The sequence below is a fragment of the Syngnathus scovelli genome, chromosome 2 (genome assembly GCF_024217435.2).
Source record: "Syngnathus scovelli strain Florida chromosome 2, RoL_Ssco_1.2, whole genome shotgun sequence".
In the NCBI taxonomy this organism is placed as follows: Eukaryota; Metazoa; Chordata; class Actinopteri; order Syngnathiformes; family Syngnathidae; genus Syngnathus; species Syngnathus scovelli.
The window spans coordinates 9,270,152-9,286,981 of record NC_090848.1 but is presented as its reverse complement, the minus strand read 5'-3'; the positions used below and the strand labels follow the sequence as shown (position 1 = coordinate 9,286,981).

Below are 16,830 nucleotides of genomic sequence, written 5' to 3'. Positions count from 1 at the left end.
TACGCACACACACAGCAGTGACAGGTCAAAATGACATCTCCAATGAAAAAAAAAAATTCAAATATCAGAAACCTTTTTGTTATCACAATGGCATGCGTGCAAACATTTGGCGGCTCCGAGTTGACCAATTGCGACGAGGCCATCAAAAGGCATGTCATAGTGGTATTGACCCCTCCACACTCCATCATCTAAACTGCTCATTTTGCATCTTTAGGTGTCCAAAAGGAATGCTCATTCAGATTAAACGTGATACTGGATCCAAACAACTTGTAGTGGCCATAATATTGTTCAAATGTGTAAGCTTTTCCCTCCCTGTTGGCTTGCAACAGGTTTTGACACCTTCTGTAAAGATTACAGAGCCGATCACACACTGGTGGCTCATGCTTCACTTGCTCAAATATCAGTAGCAGAACAATTGAGCGAACCGTTTTTCCCATGAATGTGTCCTCCTGCGTGCTGCCTGCGTGGCCTTTTTCCTCTCACGCATAGCAAAGATGCGGCAGCAGGTGGAAGTGCGTCGCTTCTTGGCATGCGTGGTCATTCTTTTCCTCCTTCAAACTGCAAATAATTGGCTGAGCAGACGAGTGGAAGCACTGTGTTGTTCATAATATTTTTGGGACGACTACTGCCACGTTGGGCTTATTAGGCAGCACTTAGATCTCAAGCTTAAGGTCCATGAACTAGTACGCTTTGTGTACTCTCCAGTAAGAACGCAGTGCACTGAGAGAACAACTGATGATTCTGAACTGTGTTTTAACGTTGGACTGTTGGCATACTTGTAGAGAAACCAATTACTAGTGATGAAAAAAGTACTAACAGGCAGAGGAGAAACACATACTGGCGTTGTCCTATTAGTGTGCAAGAAATGTACATATTTCAAGTAGTAGCAAAAAAACATGAGTAGATTCTAATTGTGCAAAGAAAATCAGAGTACATGGCGCTTAAGACGGATGTTAAAGGATCTGGCGTTTGCACGCTCGAAGCGCTTCCTTTGCCCGACTGGTGACTTTAACGCTCGCTTCTCTTCTGCTCCTGTAGGGCGAGCTGTAGCTCTCTCAGGTTCTCCGACAGCAGCTCCACTTCATCCAGCCGACCGCTGAGCTTGGCGTCGAAGATGTAGGCCCTGATGTTGTCGATCTGCTGCAGCAGTAGCTCCTCCTCGATCAAGTCCAAGTTGTCGTCGTCGCAGTCGAAGGGATTGGTGGAGGAGCCGGCGTTTGGGGTGTCTGAGAAGGGGTTGCCGCTGTCTGCGTTGTCATCACCCTTCTCCTCGTCTTCCTGCTCCTCAAAGGGATTGCTGGGAACATGGTCAGCCCGTGCGTCGTCCTCCTCATCGTCGTCGTCGTCAAAAGGGTTGTATTCTTCCTTTCCGTTGGTCACTTTCCCGCGCTCCCTCTTGATGTCCTCGCAGAAGGGATTGGACGGGTCCTCCTCGATGGGAGTCGAGCCTTCTTCAAGGAACGGGTTGCTATGTCCATCTCCGCTCGGGGGCGTAACCTGGCCACCTAAGCTTCTTAGTCTTGGAGGGGACTCCTCGTTCTCCTTTGCGGCGGAACATTCATCTCTTGGGCTTAAATCCAGAGAAGGGGCTGCGGGAACGTCGAGAGCTAGAGAGGTCTCGCAGCCGGGAAGCGTACGTTGGCTCTCCTCCCTCTCCCAGGCCTCCAGGCGGCGCAGTTCGCCTCGCTGCAGGTTCTCCTCGTCAGCCAGCTTCTGAGAGAGCGCAATGGCCAGGCTGGTCTGCTGCTGGTCGTATTCGTCCTGCAGCTGACGCAGGTTCTCCTCCAGCATGGCCACCTCGTCCGTCCTGTGTGCCTCACGCGCTTGCCGGAGGAACGAGCGGATGTTGTCAATCTGCTGCAGCAGGGGGTCTTCCAACGTGCTGCGCTGGTGGCCCGGGTCGGAGGAGGGCAACCAGCCCCCGGCTTTGGTCAGGCGAGGTGCCCGGGGGGCTTGCGGCTGCTCTCCGTTGATATCGGCGGGCGGACGGTTCCTCTCCAACTCCTGCCTCCTCTTCAGGACCTCCTGGGCTGCCTGTGAAGCGGGAAACTTGAAACTCAACAACAAATGATCATCTCTTTTTAAATAGGGAAGCAGTGTGGTTCCGGCATCTCACCAGCCTCTCTTGTTGGAGTTTCTTCTCTTGTTCTTGTTTTCTCTTTTCTTTCAGCTCTTCATACTTCTGCTTGGTTGGCAAGGACATAAGGCCGAGCAGCTTCTCCTACGATCGAGACGGAACACATGCTTGAATTTTCTTGCCAATGAAGCAAACAGAAGAAACCAATGACTCATTCCTGCTCCTTCCAATTAAAAAGCTCTGACATGATAAAAATATTCCTTTTATAATGTCACAACTTTTTCCCTGTAAAAATGACAATTTTGTTCCAGAGAACATGAGCTCCGATGCTGCCATTCACCTGGACAAACAGCGTGGCTGTATAGCGCACCATCCTCTGCAATTGCAGCGTCTTTGGATGTGGCGGCGGCTCGTCTTTCATTCCCAAAGTCAGAATCTTCTTGCTGACAAAACAGCAAAGAGGGTCAGTCACGTTGATACTGGAGAAGACTTCCATTTTCAAATGGAGGACAGCCACTCACCTGAGAGCATCAATCAATTCGTAGTATTTCTGTACTTCCAGTCGAAGCCCTCCCGCTGTCTCGAGATTGTAGGTCGTCTCTCCGGCGCTGAGGAAGAATGCGGTCGAAATCAAAGAATCAAGCTCATGTCGCAGCATGGTGAAATGTCAAGGACATCTGCTAAAAAAGGAAACGTGCCTCAACGGACTTACTTGAGCGACTCGGCCATTCGGATGTATTCTGGGGCCTTCTCGTCCACCTTGTCCATGCATGCCCTCAGCCTCTAACAGAAAGATAACTATTTAGTAACATTACTGTCCCATCTAGTGACGATTTCAATAACACTTGAAATTCCCGAAAAGAAAGCGACAAGCCCGTTTATGCCAATTGTTTTTGCAGCATTCCAAGTGCTGGCTTGCAGACCCCAGTTTGAACGAACCTCGTAAAGCTTGACTATATCAGGCACAAAATCTTTCTCGTCCAACTTGAGCTGTCGCTTCAAGAGCGTTTCCATGCAGTGGCAACAGCAGCGAATCTTCTCGTCGTCCTTGTCGTCCAGCATGGACGTGATGCTGCTCAGGCTGCTCATGCTGCCTCTCCTGGAGCCCATCCCGCTGGGCGACTGGGACTGAGCGCGCCCGACGCCAGGGACACTCAGAGCTTCACGTGTGCCATTGATGAGCTTCTCTGTCAGTTCATGAACACACAAAAAAAGACAGAATCGCATTGTGTACATCTCATGACATGTTTTTTTTCATTTACAACTCCACCAAGAATTTTAAGCTACTCATGCAGCGCAGCTATAACCCATTGAAGCTGTACCTAATGGATTGACCAGTCAGGTCATGTCAGTGAGATGATACATACGAGCAAGAGGCAAGGGGACAAAGTCCATGCACTTCCTGCACATGATGGAGCCGCAGAGTCGACAGTGGTGCCGTCGGTTGCGAATGTTGAACTTGCTGCCGCAGTCGGGACAGAACGGGACATCGGAGTCGTTCACCCAAGACACCACCGACTTCTCGATGGCTGGGAAGGAGGACGTATATCAGGCGCATAAACATTCCCGCACGCAACGAGCTCACCATTTTGCACAAACCTCGGATTTTGGCCGCGTCCGAGTTGGTCCTGTCGAAGGACGTGAGCTGAAAGGGCATTTGACTTTTTCAGCACCAATACTGACGACGATGCAAATCGTTGTTATGCGATAAGTTGGACGCACCTTTTCCAGCCTGATGATGAGCTTGTTGACTTCGATGACATAGTGATCTATCCTGGCGGCGCGTTGCTTCTTGAACATGTCCAAGTGACTTCTTGTTGCTCCTGCAAGACAGATTTTCTGTCAGCTGTAGTCAGCGTGCGCTTTCATCGCACACTTCTGCAGTCTCACCCAGCTCCTGAGGCTCCCACATGTACGGGTCCACTCCACCATAATAGAAGGACTCATAACTGCCAGCGTCCCCTCTGTCGTCGCCATCCTTCTTCAACAGTTTGTCTTTAGCTTTCTTAGCCTTCTGGACCAAACCTACACGTATGTAGACATGTGTCAATTTCTTGAGCACAAGGAGAACATGAAAAGATTGGAAACCCAGAGTGTGTCGTACAGAATTTTGAAAAAAGTTAAACATTTTTTTAAAATCGTTTATTTGATGACATAATATGTAGGGAAATTGACTTCACACGGGCTGGGCTGAGACTTACTTTTCAGTTGTCCTCTAACATGACGCTCCTCTCCAGAATGTTCGTCTTCGTAGTGCTCTTGGAGTTGGTAGAAGGACTGCAGGTCCTTGTGGCAAAGCGGGCAAAGGAAGCCCTCCTTCACCTCGCCCGCCGCCTCCTCAAAAGGGCTCGGGTAGGAGCTAGCGGCCATGGTGGAAGGGTTCCGACGCCGATCCTCGGGTCACACCACCGGTGAGAGGAAAGCGGGCCATGTTTGTTCTTCCTTCAGCCTGCCATTTAAGCAAAAAGACAAGGTCAGTGTGTAGAAGTCTTTTTTTTTTTTTGCTTCCATGTTATCTATTTCGCAAGCAATTGGTACGTTAGCATCTGTTGATTTGTTGGCCGCTTTATACGTTGCAAAATTGTAATATTTAGGGATAGAGGAATTGCCGTTGATGATGTCATTGGAGAAAAGCCCTAGATTTAAAATTTTCAGAACAATGGTTTTGATCTAGTGATCACTGATCATTCATAATATTACATGCCCTTGGATGAAGACTTCCTGCTGAAGGTTTTGGATATTGCATGAGGTTGGTTTAAACCCATTGACATGATGCAACACAACTACAGTTCTGGCAAAGTACAAGAGACGTGACAGTTTCTATTCATGTCTGCGGTCTTTTCCAAGGATTGCCCATGTCTTGGGTCACAGACTTTGTTTTGTTACACAAAAAAAAACAACAAGAACTGTGCTTCATTCAGGAAACTTTGATTTGAACCAATCAAACTGATCTTGATGTCACTACTAAAATGCTTATGTAATGCTTTTTCCAGGCTAAATTATTTTAGCATGAAACAATTTCGCTAATTATGATACTGAAACCGAGTGAAACAACTTCGCTAAAAAAATGAACCCGTCGTCTAATAATTTCACTCTATTATACGAAAACTGGGCTGAACGACACGGCAGCATTAATATTTAGTCGAAATGTTGGCGATGTTGGTTGTGTGGCTGCAGCAACGCTAGCTTGGGGATGCTAAACGCGGCTACTTTAGCTCCTCGCCCTCGCAGAAGAAAAAGCGAACGACGTCGTCGCCTCACTACCACAGCAGTCTTCGTCACTCGGTGCTGTTCCATACTTACATTTCAAGCGGACAAGTGTTTGACATCTGGACAACATCAGATGGCCTGAAGCGAGCCTCCAGCCTGCTTGGTCATGTGACACGCAGGTCAGGAGGTCAATACGGATAGTCAGCAGGGACAAATCACAAGCGCCAAAATCAAAATACAGGAGGGTAAGCCAAATCCACTTTTTGAGGGCCTTTAAAACTTCCTCATGTAATGTCAGCAATTCTCTGCAGAAATAAGCATTCACTGAGTAAAATATATTGCCTGAGATATTAAGTACAGATGTTGTAAAAAAACCCTATAATTTTTCTTCCAATTTTTCTAGATTTTGAATAGCTCTAATTGCTTTGCTCTGGTATTTCCTCCTTGATAACCAAGTGCTGTGCACAAATAATCCCTCATTTACATGTGTGCAACTGAGGCCAGTAAAAGAAACCAAAATGACATGACCTTGCTGATTGCATTAGAAAGAATTGGGTGGCATGTTTGGGCCTGGTGAGACCGTCTGTTAAAATGGTACGACGGTAATTGAGTAGCCTGTTTCAACAGCAGTTCAGCAGTCCTCATATTTCTATTTCACCTTTTACTAAAGATTTCTGTGGAGAAGAAGTTGCAGAGTCTATGAAAATTTATGATGCTCAGCATGAGCAGAGCTTTCTATTCTACAGAAAGAAATTGATTATCTTGAAATCTCAGTGTGACTTTAATGGGTTGCTTGACAATGAAAGTTGACTTTAGTTCAGAGGAATTTAACCTCAGATCTATTTGGATTGAGAGCTATTAAATTAATTAATTGGCTGATGCACAGCGTCATGCAAGTTTTGTATCAAATCATATATGTTTTAGTGATTATTTCATACATATATGGTGTCTCATAATTGCATTCATGACTTTTACTGAGTTCTACTAATCCAATCAAAATCAAGGTATTTTATTTGCTGGGAAAAATCCCGGCTCTTCCAATTGCCCAGCACGCCATTGCTGTCGCTGTCCGTTTTCTATGGCTGTCATCACTTTCACTGGTGCTCTTCAGTGAGACAGAACTTAAAACTGAAACATAGCATTTATAATGGGAAAAGTTCTACTGAAATGTTCTGTGCATTCCTCAACAGGAAACATTTGTGTTTGCAAGTAAGCTATCCTTAAAAGTGTTGGGTTAAAAATTGGATCTACCCAGGGTTGTTTTGCAAAATATACAAAAATAGTTTTTGGGGTTGGTTCGTGCAAAATGTGTGTCGGCCCAATTTTTTGTTATTTTTGACCCAGCGTCGTCTTTACCGTCCGATGGCTCATTTGCATATTGATCTGCGTCGCTGCTTACCAGGCTGGAGGTGGAACGACACTCCCAATGTGCGCTAAATGAGCTCAATGTTTTTTTCTCATGCAGTGTCACACTTTCACACAAAGTTGGCTGACTTGCAGGTTTGTGAAACATTGACAAGCTTGCTGCATTCAACGTGTTTATTGTTTTAACAGAACATTGGTAAATATCGAATTCAACTTAAAACACGCATACGTGGCCATTGCAGTTCAAATAAACTCGGACAAATGATATTTGCGTTATATTTCTATTCAGTGACGTGAAAGAAAATCAATAACAATTAGCAAAGGCTTGTCCTTGGCATACATTTTAATGTGGTCACTATCGTCGATTTGGATCAATTACGTTGGCACAGTGCTAATATTTGCTGTCCATTTAATTGACGATGGCAGCAACACCAAATGAATAATCACGCATCCACCACTGGCTCCTCAATTTATAGTTCGTACATTTACGCAACATGATGACTACAGTACATTAAATAAATAAATTAAATGTGTACGTCAAAAACAACCACAAGAGGAAAAGTGGTAGATTTTTTAGTACATTTTAATTGTTAGTTTGTAAGTCTACACAATGTTTAATTGACAATACAGTATATGGAACTATAACGAATCTACTGTCCATCCTCGGGAGCAAACCTTTTGCCTGGGTGTTGTCTCTTCTCCTCGGCATGTTTCATATCGCTGATGTCGTCTAAAAAGTCGAGCAACAGGTTGGCCTTGGCACATCTCACAGAGTCCGAGAGGTCTTCACAAGGACTGATCGTGGCCAATCCTGGATGATCCAAAAAGCGTTTGCCGGGATGCTGGCGCCTGTACAACTCCGGGAGGTGAACTTCCTCCTCGGCGTCGTCATCCTCCTCGTCCGGCTGCCGCTTACCGGGATGCTGCCGCCGGCTCCTCGGGATCACCACGTAGCGCTTGCCCGGGTGCTGCCGTTTGGAAAGTTCACCTTGGACGACTATCACGGGAGCGTCCGAAAGGCGTCCATGAGTCGTGGAGCGCTTTCCAGGGTGCTGTCTCCTTTCAACATCCGAATACTCTTCATCACCGACGTCAGCCTCTTCGTCCACATCCTCGCTGTACCTCTTGCCCGGATGTTGCCGCTTTGTGAGCCACGCTGGCTGAGAGGAGAGACCACCTGGAGGAGGAAAATTGGAGTCACTTTCCGGTCCAGCTGGGTCGTGCGTAATTGCGCGTTTTGTGCGTAATTTACCTTTTAACAGAGGAGACTGTCATTTAAAGGTTGCAAGATAAATCGCATACAATTTGATGACATTTTCAAATATGTATCATATCAGATTAATACTTTTATGCTGTTCAAAACAATATAACTGTGGATGGAAGCCAAGTATAATATTCTCTTTTCCGTCAGCACCAATTATTATTAGAATTGGATGCACATTTATAGCTAGGTTAATCATATTTTTATAATTCTTAAGCATACTCCACTTTAATATTTCTATTCTATTCTATTCTATTCTATTCTATTCTATTCTATTCTATTCTATTCTATTCTATTCTATTGTGTTTTATGGTTAGCTCACCGTCATTGTCGTCTTCTGCTTGCATCTTTCTCAGGATGGAACGCAGCAGAAGGCTCTCGGCTCTGTGTAGGAGGAGGTCGTTCATGGTCCTCGGGTCCGGGTCCTCCTCGCCAGAGATGCTCTGTGCTCTGCATGCCATCATCAAGTTGCAGATCAGGAAGGAAGTCAGGCAGAACAGGCATGTAGACTTCATGATGTCTCACTTGGATGCCTGTTATTGCATAGTCGAGGCAAGATAGCAAGTTGTTCAAAGATCTTCCACTGGGAATATGAAAATTTTTTTTTGTCCAGAAATAGGATATTACCTGTTAGGGAAACGGAAGCTCACCTGACTTCACCTCAGTCCCTTTAAAGTGGTCAGCAAAGGTGGATGATGCTTGCTGGCAGCTTCCAACAGTGGTGCTCGCTGAGCCGTATATGGCCAACTTTGAGTGAGCACGCAACATTGCGCTCGTGCTTTATACCGGATGCTCTCTGTCCACGTCACACTCACGCTCGAGTCTTCTTTTGGTCCCGTTGGTCCCCGTTGATGTCATCAAGCCGTGCGCAAGTGTGTGTCCTCAAGGGGGCATCGACGAATGGAGCCATTGAAAATTCAGGCAGTCAAATGGGGCATGATGCAAATAGCAGCAGAAGACTGTGTTCAGGTTGAGGCAGTGCTCACTCAAATATGTGCAAATTAGGAATTATGTATCAGGTGGTGGTGGGATCGTGAGGCACTGAAATGCCATGGATAGAATGCAACCCCCAATTTGAAAGCCCAGAGCCTTGCTTGAATGTTCCGCCTAATCCTTCCCTCCTCTTCCAACCGGGCTCTGAGTTGAACAGACGATTACATTTTCTTCCAGTGATATAAAGTACGGAGGTGCTATAGAGAGTACCTGTCAAAAAGTGCGGAGAAAAAAAAATTCTCGCCTTCCCTAGTTCATATCTTGGAGCGACACCAATTTCTGGAGGGTTCTGGCTTGGAACCTCACCTCATACCTCCTTTGTGGAGTTTGCATGTTCTCACTATGCCAGAATGGCCTTTTGTGATTAGAAATGGATTCACGAGAAATGACTCTTGGAAGTCGGATAAGCTTTTAAAAAGTATATATATATACATTTCTGTATATACAAATACACAATCTTGAGTAAATGATTGTCAAAAGTTTTCTGCAGAAATTAGACGTGTGACAGATGAACTCCATTGATACGCTACACGGTCAAAGTCTCCGACGGTGACAGCAGAGGCTTGTACAAAGAGGGCAAACACACAACAAGAAGACAGATGAGACAAGTGACACGGCAGCTACGTCCTCCGTGCTGACAATGGCCTGGTGGTGGGTTCACAGAAGCAAAGCTTGAGTGACACCATAAAGTCACCGCAAAGTCAAAATAAAAGTGACTCACACTTAACACGCTGCAGAGAAGAGTGTTAACCAGCCTGAGAAACTGAAAGAAAAAAAACTAGCTCAATTTAAAACCTTCCTTTTTTTACATCTTCGTCGGTGAGTGGGGGATGTGTAGCTCATCAAGCCCGTCAATCAAAAAGGATCGTGGAATCAGAATCAGAAGTGATTCTCCATACAGATCATAAATAGCTAGTCACAGTCTGCTTGTGAGAGACACAATCAAGGAAGTCTTTGATTCGAACTCCTAATGGCCACCCTCTTAAGAGTTTAAAAAAAGCCAAGTGGTGCATGGGCATGTCTCCTCGCCGCTTAAAAGGTGGCAGAGCACAAATTGATGCATGAAATAGAAAAGAACCACAGACAATGAACACATATTATGAGACGTTGGTGAATGTTTTTGCGACTGTTTGCACCTTTGAACGAACCCTGATGAAAAATCAACATTCAGGCCTAATCAGTGAGATACGGGCTTAAGAGTTCTGAAAAAGGTTGGAGTCAAAACTGTTCACTAGGTCAAAAATGCCGGAAAAAAAAAAAAGAAACATATCCGAAAATCAAGATGAAGCAAAAATGTACCCACAATTGGTAAATAGTTTTAAAATATATATATATTTTCAGATTGCTTTGTCATACTTGGAAAGACCATCTTGGCTCTCAGCGAGACCACAAAGGATCCCTTCCATGGCAGGTGGTCGTACTCACAAGAAAACAATCGTCGCCAGAAAACAATAGTCCACCTTCCCGTATCGGTGCTAATAACATTGGCAGACCTGAAAGCAAACAAAAAGCCTTTGCTCAAGACTATACTTCTACAGCTTTGTCTTTGGCAACATTTGTTATTCCCAAACCGTCGATTTTCCGTCAGGATTGAACTCGTATTGTATCACGGACGGTAGAATCCAATAAATCTTTACTCTCCCGGGATGACCAAGCAGTCATTTACAGTAAAGAGCAGCACTGACGGGCTCATCAGTTGCACCAATTGAATTGGCCACAAACAAGGATGAAGATTCAAAGTGTCTCTGCCATGTTTGGGGAATTTTGAAAGGGCACGGAGGGACACTTTTCATTGGCTTGACTTTTGTTTACCTCCAAAATGGAGAATTGAACAGAACTTGAAGTGAAATAGATGAGCTCATGAGGTCATTTTTCTTCAAACCAAATAGCATAAAGATCAAATTAATGAACGGCAATGAGATCAGATCAAGGCTGTTTGTTGTCTGCCATAACCTTCTGGTCAGAGTTCCATATTGTTGCTATTCATTTGCAAGCACTGGAATTCTTTGTACCCAAGCATCCCATCATTTTGATTCTCACCATTATTCACTAATACATACTACATAGAAATGTTCCTTCTCTGCACGCAAGTTGAATTTTCTTCCAAGCACCACAGAACATGTCCCAGTTACCTTCTCAAGGGTTATCTGCTTTAAAATTGCAAGAGATGACTCCAAAACTTTCATAACTTTCTCACACTTTTATGCCAGGCGTGCTTTTGTGGTGGAGCAACCCTGAATTGTTGGACTTGGCATTCATTATTTACCACACGTCATGATATAGTATATATATATTTTATCACAGTCTTTTATAACACTGATTTCAAGCTAGAGCATAGTAGTAGTGGACACACACACACACAGACACACACACACACAGCATGCTTCCCCCCATCTACGCATGATGCAATTATTTTCAAGTGGCCAAAGTTCAAATGTGACACTAAAAATAAATCATGCTTCTGTCCCAAAGAAAGGCTTCGGTATTGCCGCCTCCTTCATCATTTTTATTCTCCATTTCTGTGAATAAGGCTTTTGGCCCTAAGGACACGTGAATGGTTTTCTCCAGTTGATGTAATTTGACTTTCCTAGATAATAGCTTTGTGATTAGGTTCAGTCAAAGACTAACACTCTGCTGCACACACCCAGCGAGATTGATTCTCAGTCTATAGTCAAAACACTAATGGGCTTTTGGAGTGCAGAGTTGAGATGATGGCCGAGCTCCATCCTAAAAGTGGTTTGAACGAATCAATGAAATGGAAGAATTATAAGGAATCGCCAGATTTACATTTAGCTTGCCAGTTTCATTGCTCTGCAGCGTGCAATATGCCCACACTCGCAAATGGCTAAAGTGCTTTGGCCGCCGTGACTCTGGCTCCCAAGCCTCCCCAGCCTCCTGTCAGTCAGATGTCAATGAAGCGCCGCCCCGGCCTTCCTGCCCTCAGTGCATGGAGGCACGATGGAGTCCGTGACAGTCAGGGTGACTCACCAGACCTTGGAGGATTCTTCACAACACTGGATAAAAATGCGACACCATGGACCGGCCAGCACCACATCGAAAACTATTTACATTCACATTTATATCCGATGGTGAATTTGCGGACTTCAGTTAACAAATTGACCATGTTTATGAAACATGGAAGGAAACCCAAGCACTTGTTTTGGGACCAGATCTAACTCCTTGTGCTTCTTATGTGACTTTTTTACCAAATATTTGCTCTGAAATGTTGGGTTGGTGTCACAATGGATGCTCAGGGCGTTGTCATGGTGACGCAGCCACATCAGTAACCGACTGGGACAACTTATAGACGCGCTGATTTATTTTCTCGCACACCTTCAAGGTATAATTTGTGACATCAGTTCCGGAATTTACGACATACCTATATATCCCCTCGACTTTAGCTCGTGGCTAAGCTTGCTAAAAACTATCCACTGCATGTGAAGGCAAGTGAATGAGTCATGATACTTCTGTCGGGTGCTGACACCTTTGATTTTGAAGAGAAGATATTATTTAAGATATATTTTTCTGTCCTGTAAAACAGAATCATTAATCGAGGTTCGTTGTCAGATGCTTGTTTGCTTGCATGCGCTGTAACATACTTTAATTAATAGACTTTCCTGACAACAGCCACATCCTTGGTACTTTACATGAAGTACAGGGCTCCGGTTAAAGGGCCAGAAAATGTTGTTTGGAGTCGGTCGGTCGGCAGTCGGCCATCTGCAGGAGAGAATTGAAGATTTAAAGGTAGGATGATTGCTTGTTATTCTGTGTGTGACGGCTGTGGACTGCGGCCCGTAATGGAGGGGAGAGCGTATCAGGCACACTCGACATGGAGGTGGCGGAAACTTGCAGAAGAACTCCACTGAGTCCTCTCCGTCTGTAATCAGTCGAGTGAGAGGCCAGTCACATCTTCCTTCTTGCTCCATTGAAACAAGCCATCTTTTTTTTTTGACTTCCCTTTTCCTCTCATGGCATATTCTCATTTTGGGATTCAATGTTCAAAGCTTTTATTTGTCTAAAGTGGTAGAAATAATTTCTTTGTTTCTCACCATGAAGCTTTGCCTACTGTAAGGGGCTTGGAACTTGGGGGTGGGGGGCGAGCTCAAACACTGGGCACAAAATATTTGAGACTTAAATTACACACACAGACACACACACACAAGTTTGGATATGGTTACTCTTTCTGCCGTAAATGGAACAATTATTGGGTGGCCTACACTGCTGTCAGTGGAAAAGGTCAGAGAAAGTTTTCATAGATTTGGATGTGTTTGTTTCAACAACACAGACACAACTTGCACATCTTCTGCCTTTGTCTTGTTCTGTTTTTTTTTTTTTTTCCGTACGCAAAGCCATGAAGACAACAATTCGTTTTATGTTTTAGCACTGAGGTTGGTGGCAGTGTGTAAGTAAGGATTCCTAGTTATATGTGAGGATTCTTTAAAAAGCTTTTAATTGCTTTAGGTCGTGAAAAACACTTCTGTCAGGGCACAAGAGGGGGATTTTAATAAGACTCAGGCAACCCAGCAGAAAGCGAGTGCATGTCATTGGCATAGCGTTGGCCGGCCACTTACTGTATCTTCCTTCTTGTTGCTCATTTCCTTTCTCGGAGTGGCAAGTTTATGTTTGAAGCAAAACAAGTTTTCCGACAGTTGGACATTTGTTTTGGATGTTTGTAACTTGTCAGACTAGCGGAGCCGAGCCAAAGGTTAATCTTCCGCCAAACTTTGTAAAACGAAAAGGCAATTCATTTGGCCGTTGAGCTGTCAACATCAATGACGTGCGGCATCCGCTCAAAGAAAGTCTTGCACCTAATTGTAGCACCTTGGCCATAAAATGAATCCAACAGTGCTTGGAATCATCCATTCGGATTGACACTAAAGTTCATTATATTGGTTTTATGCCAGATGGCTGACTCTTGTTCCTCTGCAACTGCTCTCATTAAATTATATCCAATCAATACGGCTTGCTACTGCGTGGAACTCCAACCTCACTTTGCAGCCAGTTCAAACCGGTCGGAAAGCACCAACTACAAAACACCAGAAATTGTAAAGGTGGTTGAATGCCATTCAGGAATGATGTCTGTTGTTGTTTTGGTGGCGTGAAAATCTCACGTTTATCCCATCGAAATATTTCAACGAGGAGTTTTTTCATGCAACTCCCTCATATTGACATGAAATTTGACTTGTTGCTGGATTTACGCTGAGTCAGCAAGTATTGACATGACACTCTGCCACACTCACTTGATTACTGGGCACCCAGGGAAGCTTCCAGCCTGAATGTCTAAGGCTTTGTCTTCACTGTACAATCTGTCTCCGAGTATTTTCAATAATAATAAAAAAATAAAAACAATTGTCAACATAGGCCATGTTAATCGTGTCCACGTACACGCACGCACGCGCGCATTCATATTTCTTGTGACGGATGCATACGCAGCCTGATGAAGCCGGTCTCGACCAGAAAGAAAATGAAATGAAGTGCCCACCTCTGAAGTACACATGTGCTGTTGGTCAACCGAGGACTAATAGGTGATGGTCTTGGCGCCACCCCACTGTCAACAAGTGAGTCACCCTGAAATAAGTAGCAAATGAAATTGGATAGGAAACCCTCAAACATCAATTCAAAGTGTCGAAGGTGAAATGTGTTTGCCACCTTCTGATGAAATTGCCTCTCTGCTTGACTTCATAATTCTGCAGTCCTTCTCAATGAACGCGAATCCACAGGCTTGTGGCTAATGCTCTCAATTAGCAGGCTGATCATTTCGAAGATGACCATAGCAACACTTGAGGGTTTCTCGCATGCTCAGACCCCAAAAGGAATGTGTTTATTTGACCTTTTCCGCATTTTTACATGCAGCGCTGTGATATGATGCGTACTTCACACCTCAAACTTTTTATTGTCAAGAAGGAAAAGGCACCATATGAGAGGAAAACAAAGTTTCATGTTGCTAAGCGAGACAAAGATAGTTCTTTTTTCTGCGCATGTGAGAGAGGAGCAGGTCGACACGCTTTCCGAAGCAGGCCCAGCATCGGAGCCCCAAGCTGACAGAGGATCGATGGCTGCTCGCTCGCTTCTGCTTACGTCTTCCAAGCTCTTCATTAGCAGCCAGAAGGCTCTAATTGCTGAGGGCCACTGAGAGCCAGCATCCTCAGAGAAAGGGTCATCGGCATCAGCCCCTCACACTAATGCTTTCCATTATCTGTTGTGCCGGACAAAAACAGCCTGCCCGACCGGCGTTTGCATTGCATTTCAGTGCTTGGCCATTTTTGGCTAACAGGTGAGGAGCTCTGATTGGCCCAGCAACATTTTGTGCACTTGTTGACAGCTCACCGTTTCGGCACACGCTAAAGAGGTATTTTGTTGGGCTACGGGATATTTTGGGTGTGATTCTTCCAAAACAGATTTCTGCAAAAATACTGTCGTCACCAATCAGCACAGAGAGAGGTCTTCGTTCGCTGATGACTTGTACTTGATCTAATTTCATCCCTTGATTAATATAATAGGACCTTTTAAATCAGTAATCAAACAGATTTTCAATGTGGCAACAATAATTTGAAGGGTCAATTACAATCTATAACAGTTTAATCTGATTTCTACAGGAAGTGCAAACTGCCAAAGACCTGCAGGAGGCGGACAGCAAACTAAATGTCGAACACATAGGTGTCAAACTCTAGGCACGAGGGCCAGATCTGGCCAACCACACAATTTTGTGTGACCCGCAATAGCAACTCATGTCTCAAAGTCCTTGACCATTGCTAATATATGTACCAAGACTGAATTGTCCTGTGAAATCAATAATTTTGAAGTGTTGCATTTTTGTTACTCTTTTAGCAGTAACTTGAAGAATAATTCAACAAACTATTAGTTTTGATTTCTGATTTCAAAACTGGTAAGATTGATGAGATTTCCAAACATTTATTCGGTTTCACCGTCACAACTGCCCAATGAGGGAAGCCACAACTACAAATTGGCTCACGAGTGGCTCAAGAGTTTGACACCTAGCTCTAACTCCCTTTATTTTCCTCAACTGGAAACCAGCAGCAGGTGCTCGTGGCACTGTGCATTAAGGCTGCCATCTAGCGGTATATTTCGTGACGTACAGATAATTTGTAAAGGGGGAAAAAAAATACCCTAACGAAGGTTGAAAGCTGAGCAGACATTTCCAGACAGAACCAATCAAGTAAAGAGTGAACGTGACATCAAGTCAAGTCAAGTCAAGTCAAGTCAAGTCAAGTCAAGTCAAGTCAAGTTTATTTATATAGCCCTAAATCACAGGCAAGTCTGAAAGGGCTTCATATGTACATAAATTTCTATACCTTTTCTTTTTAAACGAATGCTTCCAATGCTGCTTTTAATAGCTGTGTGTTGGTTATTTGAAACTGAGTTTAATGGTAAATAAAAGTTGTCACTCTCGCATCACCATTTTTAATATTGAGTGATGGACATTCGCGCTGAAGACTGACGTAGGTCACGAAAGATATGTCATAGCAAGTAAACAAATTTGATTTGCTGATTTATTTTGAGCCAAGTTGATTTGCAGTGAACGGCTACCAGGCTCACCAGATCCACCAGGCTTGCCAGGCTAACTTCAAACAATCATGACAGATCAAATATTTTGATGTGTTTTTAAGATCAATTGAAAAAAAAAAATTGGGTGTGAACTTATGGGGGCATTGATTAGTACAATGTTTTGTTTTTTCAATTTGTCTCATCTGATAAGTTCCTTGGTGTCCTGAAAGGCACTATATAAAGCTATTTATTATTATTATTATTATTATTATTATTATTATTATTATTATTATTATTATTATTATTATTATTATTATTATTATTACCTACTTGGCTGTAGTTAGAAAACATTTGGGTTATTTTGGGGCCTTCGCCTGGGCTGCGAAGTCATTGAAGTGAGACCTCTGACCGGCCGACT

At 44.1% G+C, this 16,830-nt stretch overlaps 2 protein-coding genes and 1 long non-coding RNA gene across 3 annotated transcripts; 1 reads left to right on the top strand and 2 right to left on the bottom strand.

Annotated features, from left to right (window-relative positions):
• Positions 1-820: 820 nt before the first annotated feature.
• LOC125988335 (rabenosyn-5) lies at positions 821-4,447 on the bottom strand. The gene is made up of 11 exons (XM_049753375.2): positions 4,279-4,447; positions 3,968-4,102; positions 3,800-3,900; positions 3,677-3,722; positions 3,445-3,606; positions 3,017-3,264; positions 2,790-2,860; positions 2,599-2,685; positions 2,418-2,520; positions 2,117-2,221; positions 821-2,034 (listed from the first exon to the last, which is right to left on the bottom strand). The coding sequence occupies exons 1-11, from the start codon at positions 4,445-4,447 to the stop codon at positions 1,009-1,011; spliced, it is 2,253 nt and encodes a 750-aa protein (XP_049609332.1). The 3' UTR covers positions 821-1,008.
• LOC125988338 (uncharacterized) lies at positions 2,391-10,842 on the top strand. The gene is made up of 3 exons (XR_007488293.2): positions 2,391-2,540; positions 2,640-4,550; positions 8,270-10,842. It is a non-coding gene; the product is annotated as an uncharacterized lncRNA (long non-coding RNA).
• On the bottom strand, positions 6,813-8,428 carry trh (thyrotropin-releasing hormone). The gene is made up of 2 exons (XM_049753376.1): positions 8,236-8,428; positions 6,813-7,829 (listed from the first exon to the last, which is right to left on the bottom strand). Exons 1-2 carry the CDS (start codon positions 8,426-8,428, stop codon positions 7,303-7,305), a joined length of 720 nt encoding a protein of 239 aa, XP_049609333.1. The 3' UTR covers positions 6,813-7,302.
• Positions 10,843-16,830: the final 5,988 nt, after the last annotated feature.